Below are 17,511 nucleotides of genomic sequence, written 5' to 3'. Positions count from 1 at the left end.
ACATCCCCTTACATGGTAAAATTTTTCCTTAATTTTATTGTTATAAGAACATTCAAGATCTTCCTTCTTACAAAATTTCAAGTATGCAGTAAGTTATGATCAACTGTATATGCTGTGGTATACTTTAGACCCTGGAAATTATTAGTCCTTCATAATAAACTCCCATATTCCCAACATATTCTGTGTAATCAGCCCATGACATCCTTTATTTGTTTCTGCTCCTGTAAGTATGACTTTTATATTCCACATAGAAATAACCTTTTGCATTATTTGTCTTCCTATTTCTGGCTTTTCACTTAGCTGTGTCCTGCAGGCTCATCCTTTTCATGAATGATGAGCATTCTTACTTGGGGAATCTTTAATCACAGTTCAGTCTGTGAGTGGAAGCATCCAGGTGACTGATAGGTAAACTGATTTTACATTCTTAACACTTTTGTAGGTTTTATCTCTACTAACTTTTTCTATTGAACTCTCTATTTTCATTTTCTAAAATTATGACACCCAAAATTCTATATATAACGTAAGTGAAATCAACTAGTGGCAAGAGTCTAATAATATTTAAATATTTAACTACTATAAAAATAAATCAATGTAAAAAGTAAACTAAAAATTAAACAAGATGTGGCAGTGTAAACTATAAATGCAGATAAAATCAGTGCAATGCCATAAAGAGTTCACTTACTAATTCATTACTTCTTATTCATTGGTGCCCTACTATATATGTATCATGCCTGTTAAGGTATGATAATAAACAAGATGTTATGAAAGTTATAGCATGGAAATTTATTAATAGCAAAACCATTTTAATTAACTTGTGTTTTAGGAAATGCTTTATAAATAAAGGAAGTTAACATCAGAATTCAGAAGATATGCATCATAAGGAAACAACATCACAGTCAGATGACACTCTCACTTGAAGAAGACTCACTTATTTCTGTCCTGAAATAACTTTTCTTCTCCAGATCTTCTTCATAGCACTTGTCATCTCTGAGTTTCTCAGAGTGTATATCAAGGGGTTCATCATGGGGGTAATGACTGTATAAAACACGCTCAACATTTTATCAATGGGGAAAGTTTTAGCAGGCCGTGCATACATGAAAATACAGGGAACAAAAAAGGAGACAACTACAATGATGTGAGAGCCACAGGTGGAGAGAGCTTTCCACCTCCCTTCCTGACTTAGGTTCCTTAGAGAGTACAGGATGACAGCATAAGAGACGAGTAAAATCAGAAACACAATCGTGCAGATCAGTCCTCCATTAGCCATCACTAAGAGGCCAATGACATAAGTATCAATACAAACAAGCTTTAATAATGGGTACATGTCACACATAAAATGATCAATGATATTAGGACCACAGAATGGGAGTCCATAAATAGTACTGAGCTGAATTACTGAGTGAAAAAATCCTCCAATCCAAGATGATATCAACAGCACAACACAAACCCATTGCTTCATGATAGTCGAATAATGCAAGGGCTTACAGATGGCCACATAACGATCATAGGCCATCGCCAACAGAAGAAAGACCTCTGATCCACCAAAAAAGTGTTCTGTGAAGAGCTGAGTCATACAAAATGTAAAGGATATTGTATTTTGACCAAAGAACAAATCTGAAATTAATTTGGGAGAAATGGCTGATGAATAAATGATATCCACAAATGACAAGCTAGCAAGGAAGAAATACATTGGTGAGCCCAGGCTGTTACTAACAGTTACAGTAATAACAATGAGCACATTTCCCACCATGGTCAAAATGTAGGAGAGCAAGAACAGAACAAAAAGTCCTTTCTGCACCTTTGGATTCTCTGAGAGGCCCAAGAGGACAAAGTAAGTTACATTGCTCCTTGGTTCCATTTACTTTTTTATTGGTTCTGATTTCATATATGAGAAGATTTTTACCTACAAAACAATGAAAATATCTTTAGAGAATGATAAAATCAGTGCTCCTTTATTCATCTATTTAAGTAAATATATACCACATGTGTTTGTGTAAAGTTCCCTGTTATAAATATATTGATTTCCAAGTCATTCAAAGCAAGGTTCCCTGCCCTAAGTGATTTGATATGCAGTGGTGGGGTCAGTTGATAAAGACCGGTTAATAAACATCAACATAAACATTTATTTATGGCACACTATAGATTCACAGTATTGGGATTTCTAATAAACCAGTTTCTAGGAATACTTCTCAGAGGAAACAAGTTTACGTGGATTTAAAGGAGAGGTAGAGAGCAGTAGAGAACAGAAAGGAATTCCATGATGAGATGCACCATATATGAAATCACAAAATATAATTCTGAATACTAGGGTGATTTGCATATTAAAGTAGAATGAACTACAAATATATGTCAATAGCTGTATTAGTTAAAGATCTTTTCTTTTAAAACAATGAATACCTTCCAGGTTTTTTTTTAACTTTGGTTGTGAACCTAGACTTTAATGGCTGAACCATCCCTCCAGGCCCTTTCTTCCAGTTTCTAAAAACATTTTTCATTTCTATTTGAGACCTCAACCGCAACTACCTTACCAACCGTGCTTCTGAGAACATTCTGTTCAGGGTGTAGTGGGGGTGGGTGTGTGCGTGTGCATATGGTTGCATTCTGAAGCTTCCACTTTCAGTTCTCTACCCGCAGCAAATTCACCTTTCCGTGCCCATTCTTCTACAAGCAAGCAGTATCTTCCTTCAAGGGAGTTCAGGGTTTTTTTTTTTTCATGAATCCCAAAAGTGTTACAGCATCTTTCCAATACCCACTTCTGCTGCTTTAGATATCTTTTGTAGCAACACTTTTTTAGTTACAAAATTATTGCTCTTTTGCTATAGTCTCTGTTAAAAAGAAAAGAAAAGGAAATTAAAATGAGAACAAACTGGGATTTGTTGTCTAAGAGCCCTGCATGCTAGAAACTCAAAACCAAGCAGACCCAGTGATGGGTCCATCAGCAGACCATTAGGAAACCATCTTCTTCTGTACTCTAACCTGGCATCTCCAGTACCAACTGTGAATTCCAGTGGTACTCTCCCTGTGCCAAAATTTCTTACCTTTTTATTTATTTATACTTTATGGCAAGTCTCATGTAGCCTAGGATTGACTTCAAATTTACTATGTATCTGAGAATGACCTTGAACTCCAAATCCTCCTGCATCCAGCTCTCAAGTTTTATAGTTATAAATATGGGCCACCATGCTTACTCAAATTTCCCTTTATAATAAAGTCATCAAATCATAAGGGATTGTTACCTTTCATAATGAATTTAACTTGGTTATCTGTACCAACTCTCTGTCACAAAATAAAGTCTTATTCTGAACTCCTCAACGTTAATGTATACATATATGGAAGGGATAACAATGAAACTGTAATATTTCATGTAACACAATATGTGGCCCAGAACTAACAGAATCTCAGATGTCTAGCAAGATCATTGACAACTCCCTTTTGTGTATTAGGTATCCCTCCTGTTCCCAACCTATAAATGTGTAAAACACTCCAAAATAGTATGTCTTCAGTAGTCTCTCTCCCTTCATTTTCAAACTGTTGTCAATATATAATTATATATTCATTGAGTACTTGCAAAATAAATTTAAAATTGTTCACAATGAATCCATTCCTTCTAATTTTCTCTAGTTAAATAATATCTTTTTTACATGTCAATACCAATTCTAAAAGTTTCCTTTACTCCTTTATTGTTTTCTTGTTACTTATTCATCATTTTATGAAGTCCCATTGACGTTCCTTGCCCAAAACACTTTATGTGTCCCGAGTTTCATTTATCCTTTTAGATAGACTAATTTTAGAGACAAGAATCCGGTCACATCATCTAAAATAATAATGAATGCTATACAACCTGCATTTGACAAGTGGCTATTGTAATGATCAAGATAGACTTCCAGACAACACAAAGAGTCATTATCTACAAGGTGTACACCAGAGGCTCAAGGAAAGGAACCTTGGTATTGGCTTAGGAATCACTTTTCAGCATGAATCTTCTACTTTCCAAGTTGGAATTGTAGCTTTTAAGGACATGAAACAAGCACTAACAATTTCCTTTGGTTTTCCAAAACTATACTCATTTACATGTTTCATGCAATCTTCCCAGTAACTTTTTGCAAGCAAAAGGTTTCTCAATGTATTGTGATCAACTCAATTGATATAAGATTCAGTGAAAAGTTTACCCAGTTGTAAAGTCTGGTTTCCCCTACTAATTCCTGAATTCTTAACTTTTGAGAGTTTCTTTGAAGTTTGAAAGGGACTTTTTACTTGACAATAAAATATCTTCTTCCATTTGGGTATGCACATAGAAGTCAAAAAAGTTACATTATTTCTTGAAGGTATTTTTGAAGGAGTGTGGCTTGTTTTCTGCTCTTCTGAATATTTCAGAAAATTGTTGTTTACATTGTAGAACTACTTCAAATGAGTGGAATGATGGAAACAAAAATTAATGTTTTGATGTTAGAATAACATAAATTCAGGTAAATCCTGCATCCACATAATAAGATCCCACTAACCTTTACAACAAGGAAGATTTTGCTTTCTTATTTTCTAACAACTTCAATAAAGAATAGCTGCCCTCCATGTGTTTAACCCACCTCCTCTCCTCTTGACAAATACATCCACTTGAAACTGGAGGGAATCCTTTTGAAAAATCATGTTTTAGGAAAAGAAAGTGTTTCTGCGTAATTATGTAAGTTACAAGGAGAACTGCACATTCTTCCTGGCAGAAACAAAGATCATAGGAGTTTTTTTTTTAATTATAAACTGATTGGCCCATTAGCTGAGGCTTCTTATTTACTAATTCTTATAACTTACATTAGCCCATAGTTCTTGTATGAGTTAGCCACGTGGCTCAGTACCTTTCCAGTGAGGTAGTCACATCTTGCTTGCTCCGTGTCTGGATCACGACTACAGACTGCAGAATCCTCTTCCCAGAACACAGGAGGTTTTTATACCTGACAGCTGCATGTGTCATGAAATGTAGCATCTGGAGTGTATTCAAGACTGACTCTTAGTAAAATTTGCTGTGACTTCCCACTAATATTTAAAAGAACATCTATATATAAAAATTCCATCCTCTTTATCAGACACATGAGACAGGGGGTTATAAAAAGGAAAAAAAAACATGTTTTCAGAAAATATTGTAGGGCAATTGGCAGTAAAGATTAAAATATTATCCCAGCTCACTGTTTCTAGTGAAGATAATTTTTTCATCACTTTCATGGTTTGTTGGAGCCAATTGTTTTTTCCTTTTACTTAGTCGTTTGAGTTTTGCACAAGTATTGGTGTATAATTGTATATACTTTTAGGTATTTATTTGTTTTTAGAAGCTAACTCTTATCTATGAATTGTTTGAGCTATTATCAGACTCTATTTTGTTTCAAAGCCTATGTGATTAGCAAGATACATAGTAGTTACCAGAACAGACAAAATTAAAAATATATATAATCTTATTTGCACTGTCTTTATATATTTTTGTGCTTTTTTAAATTCTTCTTTCTCAAATTTAGGGTCTTTTAGTCTATCTTTGAGATTATAATATAATTATATCTCTCCCCTCCAAAGTGGAATACTCTCTCAAACTCTAACATATGCTTCTCCTTGCTCTCTTTCAAGGTTGTGGCCTCTTAAAATAAAGATGGAAGCAGCTTTTAAAATACAACTATAATCTATGATTGGTTTTATGCTAATAAAACAATATTTCAAGTATTATGACAGAAAACAGTGAAGCAAATTATGACTAAGGTAATTATAAAAGATTATTTTATTTTATTTTATTTTATTTTATTTTTGGATTTTTGAGACAGGGTTTCTCCGTAGCTTTTTGGTTCCTGTCCTGAAACTAGCTCTTGTAGACCAGGCTGGCCTCGAACTCACAGAGATCTGCCTGCATCTGCCTCCCGAGTGCCGGGAATAAAGGTGTGCGCCACCACCGCCCAGCATAAAAGATTATTTTAAAAGTGATTCTTAAGCTGAAATTCATAGGTGAGGTGGGAACCATTTTTATATGTTGGCAGATCAATGATTGTAAATGGTATGGCAAGCTTAGTATACAGCAAAGTAAAGCATTGGAAAACAACCAGAACAATGCCATGGTTTCGATCTCCAGCCTTGAAGGAATAAATAAATAAAAAAAAATAGAAGGGAGCCACAAAGAAGGGGGGGAGGACTGGAGGAAATGGAAGAAAAGAAAACAAGACTAGGAAGAAGAGAGGAAAGGAGATGAGAAGAGAAATGTCTCAGTCCACTTTTAGCATTCTTAGTTTTTTCTATATTTAATTGGTTTACAAATTAGCAAGTTTCCTGATGACATTTCCATATAATTCTTAGTTGTTCTTGACCTTCCCTTCCTTTCTTTCTCCATTCCTGCCCTCCTAAAGCCTTGTTTAAATCATTTAGACCCCTTTGAATTTTGCACCATATGTTTCCCTTAACCTTCCTAATCACTTTTCCCTTATAGTATGCTTTCCCACGCTCTCATGACTCCTTCTATTTCCTGGAATTTGCCCATGCTCACTCACATGTACACATATATAAATATCTGAAACTAAGACATACATATAAGAAAGAACATGTGATCCTTGTCTTTCCAAGACTGAGTCACTTTCAATATTTATTACAGTTCCTGTCCATTTTCATAAATGTTTCATAATTTCATTTTTCTTTATGGGTAAATAAAAATTCATGGTGTATATGTACAATATTCACTATCCATTCATCCATTGATGATCTGACCTGACTCCTTTTCCTTGCTATTTTTTAAAGGAAAAACTTCGAAGGAAGTAGAGATCAACAGATGTAATCAGTCTAGGAGCAAGTGAATTGGGGTAGCTTAGGAGATGTTCACTTTAGTGAAACAACAATGTAGGATGCTAGGACAGATGATGTGTGTTTTGTACTGTGTATGATGCCATGATAGTGAATGTGCTTGCTTTTTGTACTCTGTATTATACTATCATAGAGGATATGGACCATTGTACTCTGTATGACTATGATAGTGGATGTGTTTTTTGTACTCTGTACAATACTAACATAGTGGATATGGATCATTGTACTCTGCATGACTATGGTAATGGGTGTGTTTTTTGTACTCTGTACAATACTAACATAGTGGATATATACCACTGTACTCTGTGTTATGCTATGAAAGAGGATGTGTATCATTGTACATTTTTCCAAAGCCATGAAATACACCACCACAAGTGAGCTCCAATATAAACTATGAACATTGAATGATAATAATGTTATTGTGAACTGGTCAATTGTTTTAAACTCTAACCATTGTGATATGTGATAGTAAATTGGGTACTATGGTTTGAATGTGTCCCTTAAATTTCATGTATGAGAAACTGAGAGTTGAGCAGTGAGAGTGTTAGGAGTCAACAAATGAACGAATTCTCTGAAACCTAGAGATTGCATGTGAGAGGCTTCCTAATAAAAGTAATAAATAAAATGAAGCACAAGGCATTATGGTAACACAATATAATATATGAACTCTTTACATCATACCAGATACACAGAGTGTCCAAATCTGTGAATTTTTTGTTTTGTTTTAAATTTGTTTTGCATTATCTTTGTTTTTTTTTAAATGTGAGTGACTTGGGAGATAATTACCTGTGGTTGGGTTCTGCATGAATCTGTAGAGATGAGTGATCCTTGGGTCAGAAAAACAGCACACCTTCAGACATATGTCTGTGAGCACAGGGTCAAGGTCTCAGCACTAGCAACACATCCTCTAGAAAACCTACTCTACCAAATGGACCTCAGCAAGTTATTCCTGATAGTTCTTTCACTTTGCAATTCCAGCCTTACAGTTGCTTTGTAGGCCAATATGTTACACATGATAAACCCCTCCTACTCAAATTTGCAACAGATGATCCTGTGTAATTAAATAAGAACCCTGGATGGTTACTAAACTGATCTTAATGTCTCCATTTCTATTTATTAGCAAGAATTAAATGTGATCAATGTTATAAACAAAGCACTTATCAAATATCTCTTTTTAAAATGAATTTGTTCTTCAGTGTCAAATGGACTTGATGATCATTTACTTAGCGAATGTTTGTGTTATACCAAGTTTATGTATTACAAACAAGGTAGTGGATGAAGTAGCCAATGTCTTTACTTTCACAGAATTTATAAAGCACATAAGATACTCGATGGTGAAATGTTATTGAAAAAAATGTTAAAGTTGTATGTTGTGATTTAAACAGTGAGTATGGATTGACATAAGTATTCAAAGACCTATAAGATATAGGACTTTAACTATAGAATAAAGAGAAGTAAGGATGCAGCCTTTAATTCTACAATTCAAGAAGACAAGTTTGTGATTATCATCATTTTTAGGGAGATACTTTCTTTTTTAACTTTTCATTGATTTATTGTGGATTTCACATAATATATCCTGATCCCACTCATCTCCCCACCCCTTCATTTCCACCCTAAGTCCTTGCAAGCCCCTCAAACAAAATTGAGAAATAAAACAAAAAGACTAAAAAGCCAAAAAACAAAACAAAATAAAATTTTAAAATCTCAGCATTGAAATAATAGTGTGGCCCAGTGGGTCAAACAGTATATGTACCCTTTATTCTATACATCTTTATACATTGCAATGAATCATTGGTCTCTGCTACACTATTGGTACTGAGCGTTCACTGGGACTCCTCTTGAATATCCTATTGTTGCCTTGTGTCATGGAGATCCTGTAACTTTGGGTCTGCAGATCTGACCCTTTACATGCTCCAGCAGTTTATAGATGAGGTGGATATTGGAATGGGCTATCTTGTAGTCCTGGTTCTGGGCCTGGGTGGTAGCTGAATTTGTCAGCCTGCCAGCCTTCCCCTCATTGTTACCACCCAGGCAAACTCTCCAGCACTGCCCCAGCTAGCTCACCCAATGGAGCAGACAGAAATGAGTGAGATCAGTTCTGCTCTCACACCCTCAGGCTCAGTTAAGCTGCACTCACACCAAGTCCAGCTCTACTGTTTTGCCCAGGTGAGGTGCAGGACCTACTCTCCAGATTGCTACACTTGGTGAGGGGCAGGACAAGCTAGCTCTTCTCTTCTCATGTCCCCAAGGTCAGCTCTCCCACGTGTTGGAGGTGGCAAGGAGTGGTTTTGCTATGAAATATATAACCTAAGATTATTTAATAATGTAATATTTTAATAGGCAAGTATATTAATTCTCAAAGTGTATATATAGGGAATTTCCTTGGTTAAACCCAGAAAAACCTACCGCAAATTAAGATATGTCTGTCAACAACAACCCTCGAGCCTCAGACTACTAGAGCTGTGTCCTTAGCCCATACAGTTGAACAAGAACCTTAACCAACTCTCAGAGCAGACTGAAGTTTGGCAAGCAAATGAACAATGAATAAATCTAAGTAGGATATTGTTATAATCATAATTTAATGTTCAATTATTCCTCAGAATGTTTGACATATTATAGTGACACACTTTAACATATAGTGCTCACCAAACTCAGAATCTTAAGAGTAATTTTTCTCTATACCATTTGAAAGATGATTTATGTTATGTGATTCTTTTTCCACTGAAGTCAACTTTTGACCCAGAATTTCTTCATAGCATTTTTTACCTCAGCATTTCTGAGGGTATAAATTAAGGGGTTTAACATAGGAGCTATCATTGTATAAAATACAGCTACAACTTTATCAATAGAGAAGGTTGTTACTGGGCGCAGATACACAAATATGCAAGGCATGAAGAATAAGATGACCACAATGATATGAGAGACCCAGGTGGAGAGGGCTTTGCGCCTTCTCTCCTTGCTGTGAGATTTCAGAGCATTTAAGATGACTATATAAGAGATAATCAGAAGTACAAAGTTTAGTAGACAGATGAATCCACTGTTGGCAGCAACAAAGAGACCCAGAGTATGTGTGTCCATGCAGACAAGTTTCAACAATGGGGTCAGATCACACATAAAGTGGTCTATGACATTGGGGCCACAGAAAGGCAGCCAAACCGTGAAGAGGATCTGAATGGTTGCATGAATAATACCTCCAGCCCAGGCCACTCCCACCAAGAGGCCACACACAAATCTGTTCATGATGATTGCATAGTGCAGGGGTTTACAAATGGCCACATAGCGATCATAAGCCATCACTGTGAGAAGAATGATCTCAGCAGCACCGAAAAAATGCTCAGCAAAGACTTGAGTCATACATCCACTGAAAGAAATGGTTTTCCTCACAGAGAAAGAGTCAGCCAGCATCTTAGGAGTCAAGGATGAGGAGCAGCAGCCATCAATCAGAGACAGAAAAGAGAGAAAGAAGTACATCGGAGATCACAGGGCCCTGCTGCTGCTGACAGTGAAGATGATAAGCATGTTGCCAACCAGGGTGAGGAGATAAACAATGAAAAAAAAAAACACAATAAATGAAAATATCTGAAGCTGCATATTTTCAGTCAAGCCGATAAGGATGAATTCGGTTATATCATTCATCTTCTCCATCAATTCAACGGAAGTGACAAATGAAAGTTCTAAAAATAAATGAGACACAAGACTTAAACTCTGTCTGAGTTCTTGCTTTTGGTTTCTTTTGGCCCCATACCATCCTACATTTGAAAAACCACTAAATGAACTCAGTGGGTAATAAAAAATTTATAAAGTTGGGAGGGAGCCTGTTGAGGAGGATAAGGGAAGGAGATAAATATGATGATATTTAATTGTATACAAGTATAAAATTCTGAAGAATAAAAACTTAAAGTAAGTACTATGTCATAACAACTGTTTAATTTTTTACGTTACACATGTAATAGTGAAAATGTTTATTTTATTTATAATTTCTTCAGATGTTTTCAATTTTTTAAGTTTAGTCAAAAATGTTGTTTTATTTATTTATTTTTTTTCTTGGAAAAAAAAAAATTTCCACCTCCTCCCATCCTCCGATTTCCCTCCCCTTCCTCCCACTTCACTCCCTCTCCCCCCACTCCTTTCCCCCTCCCTCTCCAGACCGAAGAGCAATCAGGTAGAAAGTCCAAGGTCCTCCCCCCTCCATCTAGGTCTAGGAAGGTGAGCATCCAAACTGGCTAGGCTCCCACAAAGCCAGAACATGAAGTAGGACCAAACCCCAGTGCCATTTGTCTTTGGCTTCTCATCAGTCCTCACTGTTCAGAGAGTCCGGTTTTATCCCATGCTTTTTCATTTCTAGTCCAGATAAAAAATGTTATTTTTAAAGTCAACCAAGAACACTGTGATTCATAAAGTTTTAATAGCCAATCTATGGTCTGGATTGGCTACAATCCATGTAGCACATAAAATCTACACAAAAACCCATGTGTCTTAGCTGAAAGTTTTGTAAACATACCATTTTTCTAGTTTTATGTTCTATAAAAGAATCAAGGACACACAGATACTTTCATGGGCCTTCTTTTTCCTACCTTTCCTGTCTGGGAGCTTCTTAGTTTCTTCAGTATGTAAGTTCAGAGGTTGTGATAAATGTCCATTACAGCAACTGTCACATAGTCTCATGCTCAACTCTCAACACTCAACAGTAGGATTCATAATGGCAAAGGTCCTGCTTACTGCATTGTAGTTTCTCTTATCTTCGCTATAGTCTCAGTACTGGCAAAAACATAAATGCTCAAAGGATTTACTGAAAGAAAGGGAAAGAAAAGGGGCAAATAAGAAAGAAAGTGGGAAAGAGAAAAGAAAATTTAAAATGATTTAAGAAAAAGAATGATCAACTATCTTCAAACTCCAGGTGTTTATTTTGGAGTACTGATTTTATTATTAATAACCACATAATATTTTATATTTCAGTTTTAGACCTATCAACCTAAAGAGAAAATATACCTAAACTTAGAATTAAAATTGTGTTTAATTTACTATTTTATTTGTTGCATAATTTTCTAGTTCTCATTGAAGTATTAATAAAGAAAATTTTTTTTCTAAAATAGTCTCTGAACATGCCTAAAAGAGAAAGAATATGAATGAAAGCAGGGGCTAGTTATGGGATTAATCCTCGATTTTCTGAAAAAGACAGAAAAGAATGAATTTCAAAAGGGAAGTTCATCTTGTTAAAAGGAAGAACAAAAACATCCTTCACAACAAAACATATTTGATTTGTTTTTCTTAGTTATGTTGAAGTTATGCATTTCTGGATTCATTTGTTAAAGTCATATGCCAATCCATAGATAAAGCCTTTCTTCCACCTTGGAAGAAACATTAAACCAAGTTTATTAAACAGATAAATGCTTAGTTTGTGTTTGTAACTACAGAGCTGGCCTAGAATCTGTAAAATACTTGAAGATAATGCAAGTAATGTGTATGGATAGGGGAACAGAAAAACAGAACAAATGAGAACAAGAAAGAAGAAAGAAAATAGGGAAATAAAAAACTGATAGGAAACAAGAAAAAATGAAGAAGAAATTTTGGAGATAGTGGACATAGAATCATCTGATAATTATAGCCCTTAGGATTAACAACTGTTGGTAGAGGCTGCTTGTTCGTACCCGGCCACCCAGATCTGAAATAATTACGCAGAAATTATATTAATTACAATACTGCTTGGTCAAGCACTTAAGCATATTGTTAGTTAGGTCTTATATCTTAAATTAACCCATTTCCATTGTTTTGTATTTTACCACGGGGCTTGTTGTTTATCAGTAAACTGGGCATCTGTCTCCACAGCAACATGGCGTCTCTCTGACTCCACCTATTTTCTCTCAGTATTCAGTATAGTTTTCCTGCCTAATTCAATTCTGCCCTGCCTCAGGCCCAAGAACTTCTTTATTCATTAATCAACAAAAACAATACATATACAAAAGGTCTTCCCACACCCAACAAGAACAGAAGAAAACACCGACAAATAAATATCTTTGGTCATTCTTACAGACTATCAAGGGAGAGGGCTCAGTTCGCATGATTCCATACAAAGTTGAAAACTATACCCTTACCATAAATGCAACAATACTTAAAATAGACTCTTTCAGAATTTGCCTCATTGAAAAATTTGTGCAACCAGAACAATTGTCATGTTAATTTACTATTAAAAACAGTGTTTATGTAAAAGAAAATCATAAAATATAATTTAAAAATAAGAAAAGAAAATCCATGTTTATCCTACTTACCAATATTTAGGTTACCTGCAGATCTGAGATTTCTCATTTCAGCTAATGATGTACTGTCCCAAAGAGTAGATATGCTGATACTGTGTTTAAATACAAGTTTTTCATTTTTTATTTCTTGAGATTATAACTTATTTATATTTTTCCTCCCTTTCCTCACTCCAAATCCTCCCATAAATCCCCACCCCACCCTCCTTCAAATTCTTGGCCTCTGATGTTGAAAACACAGAAATGGTTCCTGCAGCACTGATTCACCTAGTTCTCTGTGAGACTTAGAGAAATCATAAGGTTTACTAATTTTCATCCAGTGCTTTGCCCAATACTGGCAATCTGGACACTAGGAACTAGGTCATCATTAAAAAAAAAGCAAGCAAGATGGATTTCCAGGTACCAGCATCTGAAAAAAACATTCCCTGGGTGTGAACCCTCCTGCAGCCAATGTTTACAAGCATTCACTTAGACTCTTAGAGCATGGATGGGAAGCTCCGAGTGGCATAGTTGGTCCTTGAGCGTCAGACTTCTTCCTCTCAGATTCCAGTTGCAACTGTGGAGTGTGACTGAGAGGAAAGACACTACCTTTGATGAGGACTCTGCCCAGAAATCCTAGTATCTTGCACTTTCAGGCTTAAATTCTTAGAATATAAATGCATGAACTTGATAATAGCAGTAACTCCACCCTGTGCCATTTTCACAAGGGAAGGACAATTAATTTTAAAAGCCATTGCCAAAATGTCAAGCACTAATCACATCATCTTACTATCCTTCTTAAGGTGAATAAGACTGGTTAGAAATTCATCTACAGCACTGAGCTAATCATCAACCTGAAATCAGAGTCTGAAGAATTTATCTCTCAAGTTTTTCTTTAGTGAATGTTATTTAAATAGCTAAAAGTGACTGTGGTGTGAGTAACCAACTGCTCTTTGGTTAAAGCCCAGGCTTACTCCTCAGGGAAGAATGGGGATTAAGGATTGGTATTGTGAGCCTGGGTAAGAGTCCAGATCTTAAGAGGTAGTAGGCCCAGGTGAGAAACTTATAAACAAGGCATAAACAAAATGACAGTAGTAAACTGTCTAAATACCTAAATACATCATAGACAAAAGTGGTTCCCAGTCTCATTCAGAGGAACTTCACCTTACAATGAATGGTAGTGAATGCAGCCACCCATGACTGCTCAAGACACAGAATAAGTGACAAATATTTTTAGTCAAACACAAAACAGGCACTAATATCACCCCTATAAGGCTCAGAAAACATTGCAGAAAAGGTGAAGTTTTTAAGAGTTGGAAGATAGGGTAAGGAGCCACAAAATACCATTACCTAGAATCCATACAATTGCAATTATTAACTCACACTAAATGTAGCTACCTGTACTGGGCCCACACAAGACTATGCCTAACAATAGTCAAGAAAGGGGGAGATCACAGGCTCTAATTTTTTAAAAGATTTAATTTTATTTGTGTGTGTGCCTGCCTAGTTTAGGTGTAATCACACCTATGCAGGTGCCTGTAGTAACCCAACCAATGATGATTCCCAAGGCACTAGGGTTATAAGCAGCTATAAGTTGCCTGATTTGAGAGCCACAAACTGGACTCAGGTACCCTGCAAAAACAGAAAGTGCTCTTAACCTATGCATCATCTCTTCAACTCCTAAGCCTTTATTTGTTCTTTGGCAATTTCATATAATATATTTTATTATATCCATTCCCCTCCCCCAACTTCTTCCTGGTTCTCCCTACTTTTTTACTCACTTAATTTTAAGAATCCAACTCATTCTCTCTCTCTCTCTCTCTCTCTCTCTCTCTCTCTCTCTCTCTCTCTAGCAAATAAACAAAAAAAAATGTAATTTGGTTTGTATTGTTCCCTAGCATGGGTCCTTCCCTAGTGTAGTCCTTATAGCAGGTGTCACTCCATTGAAGAAAACTGACTTTCCTTTACCGAGCAGCAATCAAATACCAGTAGCTATTTAGAGAGGATTGAGGCTTCATAGCCATCTCTCCCTGCCCATGCTGGGATTTTGTCTAGCATAACCGTATGTGCAGATGTTATGCGCATGCTGACACAATCTCTGTGAGTTGTGCATCTACCTTTTTCTGTCTGGAAAACACTACCTTCTTGAGGTTATTGGCCACCTTGAACTCTAACAATTTTTCCACCCCCTCTTCTACACAGGTATCTGTTTAAGTCTTGAACCAAACCAATGTCTGTTGTAAATAGGGGCGGCGGGGCTGCGTTCCCAGCACCCCGGCCGCCTGCTCGGCTTATGCCCGAAATAACAACACACAAACTGTATTCATTTAAACACTTCTTGGCCCTTTAGCTCTAGCCCTTACTGGCTAATTCTGATATCCCGATCAATCCATCTCTAATAATCTGTGAGAACCGGTCTTACCGGGAAGATTCTAGCCTAGTCCATCCTGGGTCGGAGCTTCATGGCGTGCGTGTGTCTGCCTGGGAGCGGGGCATGGTGTCTCTGCTCCAGCTAGCAGAGCTGTCCAGTCTGAGCTCACTTCCTCTTCCTCCCAGCGTTCTGTTCTGTTTACTCCTCCCACCTATCTTCTAACCAATAAAATGGGCCAAGGCAGTTCCTTTATTAGCCAATGACCTTCCTCCATCAAATGTCTCATAGCAATGAACACTTGGGAGTAAAGATGTATGGACTAAAAGGTATACTGCATGACTCACTGGGCCATACTACAGCTTCTGCACTGCAATTTTTTTGTTTGTTTGATTGATTTGTTGGTTGGTTGGTTTTGGGTTTCTCTTTTAAATTTTGTTTTGTTTGGGGGATGAAGTTTGCAAGGGCAGAGGGCAAATGCAAAGGAGCCAGAGGTAAATAGGTTCAGAATGCATGATGTGACATCTACAAAGAATCAATAAAACGTTTTTAAAAATTATTTGAAATCCTGTTAGAGATTATACTGGTTTAAGAAAGTAGAAGCAGTAGGCTTTCCTCTAGGGTCCATGACCTTACCAGCCATGGGTAGTTGTCTAGGATAATAGTGCCAAGTTTTAAATCTTTCCTAATGAGTGGGTCTTAAGCTGAATAAGGCAACTGTTGGTTATATGCCAAAACAATAATGCCATTATTTCATCAAATGAAATATCTTGGCAGGCTGATCATACTTTTCTCTTATAGTATCTTGCATAGTAACTTCAAACACTGAGAGCCAGTCCCCAGGGAGGGGACTTCTGTTCCTGTTCTAGCATCAGTCCTCCAAGTCCTGTGTCCAAAGTATGTGGTGCTTTCAGCAATGGGGTCTTCCCTTCAAGTCATTTGAGGAAACTAATGGCAACAGCAATACAGCAATAACTTGTATTATTTGGGAAATCTATTGTTTTCCCTGACCAACAACTCAAGGAGAAGTTCCTCATACCTGTCACTGGCACTAGAGCTTTTGTTAAATTGTCTGTGGTCCCTGGAGAGGGCACATAGTTTCAATCTAACTACATGGGTATACGTGTGCATAATAATATATGTTTTTTAAGTAACTAGAAAATAATTTGTTTCCTATGGCTTTTTCACACAGCCTTAATGTTATTTACCCTTCCCTCTACCTCTCACTATGCATTGCCCTCTTTCCCCCTTCCCACTTAAGTCACCAACTCCATTTTTCCCTTCTTAATACATAACTCAAATCCCCTTCTCTAAAGTTCCTTCTCTCTCTCTTCTGCATGATCCCTTTTGACTTCCCTGGCTTCTTCTTATACTCCAGTCTATACAGTCATATCTAAAGATTCAGAGCTAAGATACACAAAGAAGAGAAGAGACCATGTGATATTGACTTTCTGAGTCAGGATTATCTCACTTGATGTGATATTTTCTAGTTTCATATGTTTACCTACAAATTCCATTATTACATTTTCTTTAAAGATGAATAGAATTAAATTGTGCATATGTGAATAAAATTTATTACCAAACCAAGAGTTGAAGAAAATTTAGATTGTTTCCATTTTCTAGTTAAATAAACAAAATAGCAATGAACAAGGCTGAACAGATATCTGTGAAAATGGGCTATGAGTTCTTTGGATATATGCCAAAGAGTGGTATAGCTAAGTCACATGGTCACATGGTAGATATACTTTTAATTTTTTTTTTTTTTTTGGTTTTCGAGACAGGGTTTCTCTGTGGCTTTGGAGCCTGACATGGAACTAGCTCTTGTAGACCAGGCTGGCCTCAAATTCACAGAGATCTGCCTGCCTCTGCTTCCCGAGTGCTGGGATTAAAGGTGTGCGCCACCACAACCCGGCTTACTTTTAAATTTTTGAAGATATTCCCCACCAATTTCTAATTGACTTCAGAAGTTTTTAATTCCACCAACAGCTAATAGGTGTTCCCATTTTTTCCTATCTTTGCCAGAATTTTTCAGATGTTCTTATTTTCTTATTGAAAATAAAGTTGTCCTTATACAGATATTCTGATCACAGATTTTAC

The 17,511-nt window shown here is 36.5% G+C and overlaps 1 protein-coding gene and 1 pseudogene across 1 annotated transcript; both read right to left on the bottom strand.

The window, feature by feature from the left end:
* Window positions 1-928: 928 nt before the first annotated feature.
* Window positions 929-1,861, bottom strand: LOC121442050 (olfactory receptor 4A47-like). The gene has a single exon (XM_041643500.1). It carries the CDS (start codon window positions 1,856-1,858, stop codon window positions 929-931), a length of 930 nt encoding a protein of 309 aa, XP_041499434.1. The 5' UTR covers window positions 1,859-1,861.
* A 7,682-nt stretch (window positions 1,862-9,543) lies between these two features.
* LOC121436971 lies at window positions 9,544-10,461 on the bottom strand (annotated as a pseudogene).
* Between the last annotated feature and the right edge of the window lie 7,050 nt (window positions 10,462-17,511).

This window comes from Microtus oregoni, unplaced genomic scaffold (genome assembly GCF_018167655.1).
Source record: "Microtus oregoni isolate MIOR12 unplaced genomic scaffold, Mior012 000002F_ref0000024, whole genome shotgun sequence".
Taxonomy (NCBI): Eukaryota; Metazoa; Chordata; class Mammalia; order Rodentia; family Cricetidae; genus Microtus; species Microtus oregoni.
Note: the sequence above shows the minus strand (reverse complement) of the source record. Positions and strands in the feature narration are given on the sequence as shown.

Excerpts from the sequence above, each read along its gene's own strand:
- LOC121442050 (XM_041643500.1), bottom strand. The coding sequence starts at position 1,858 with ATGGAACCAAGGAGCAATGTAACTTACTTTGTCCTCTTGGGCCTCTCA.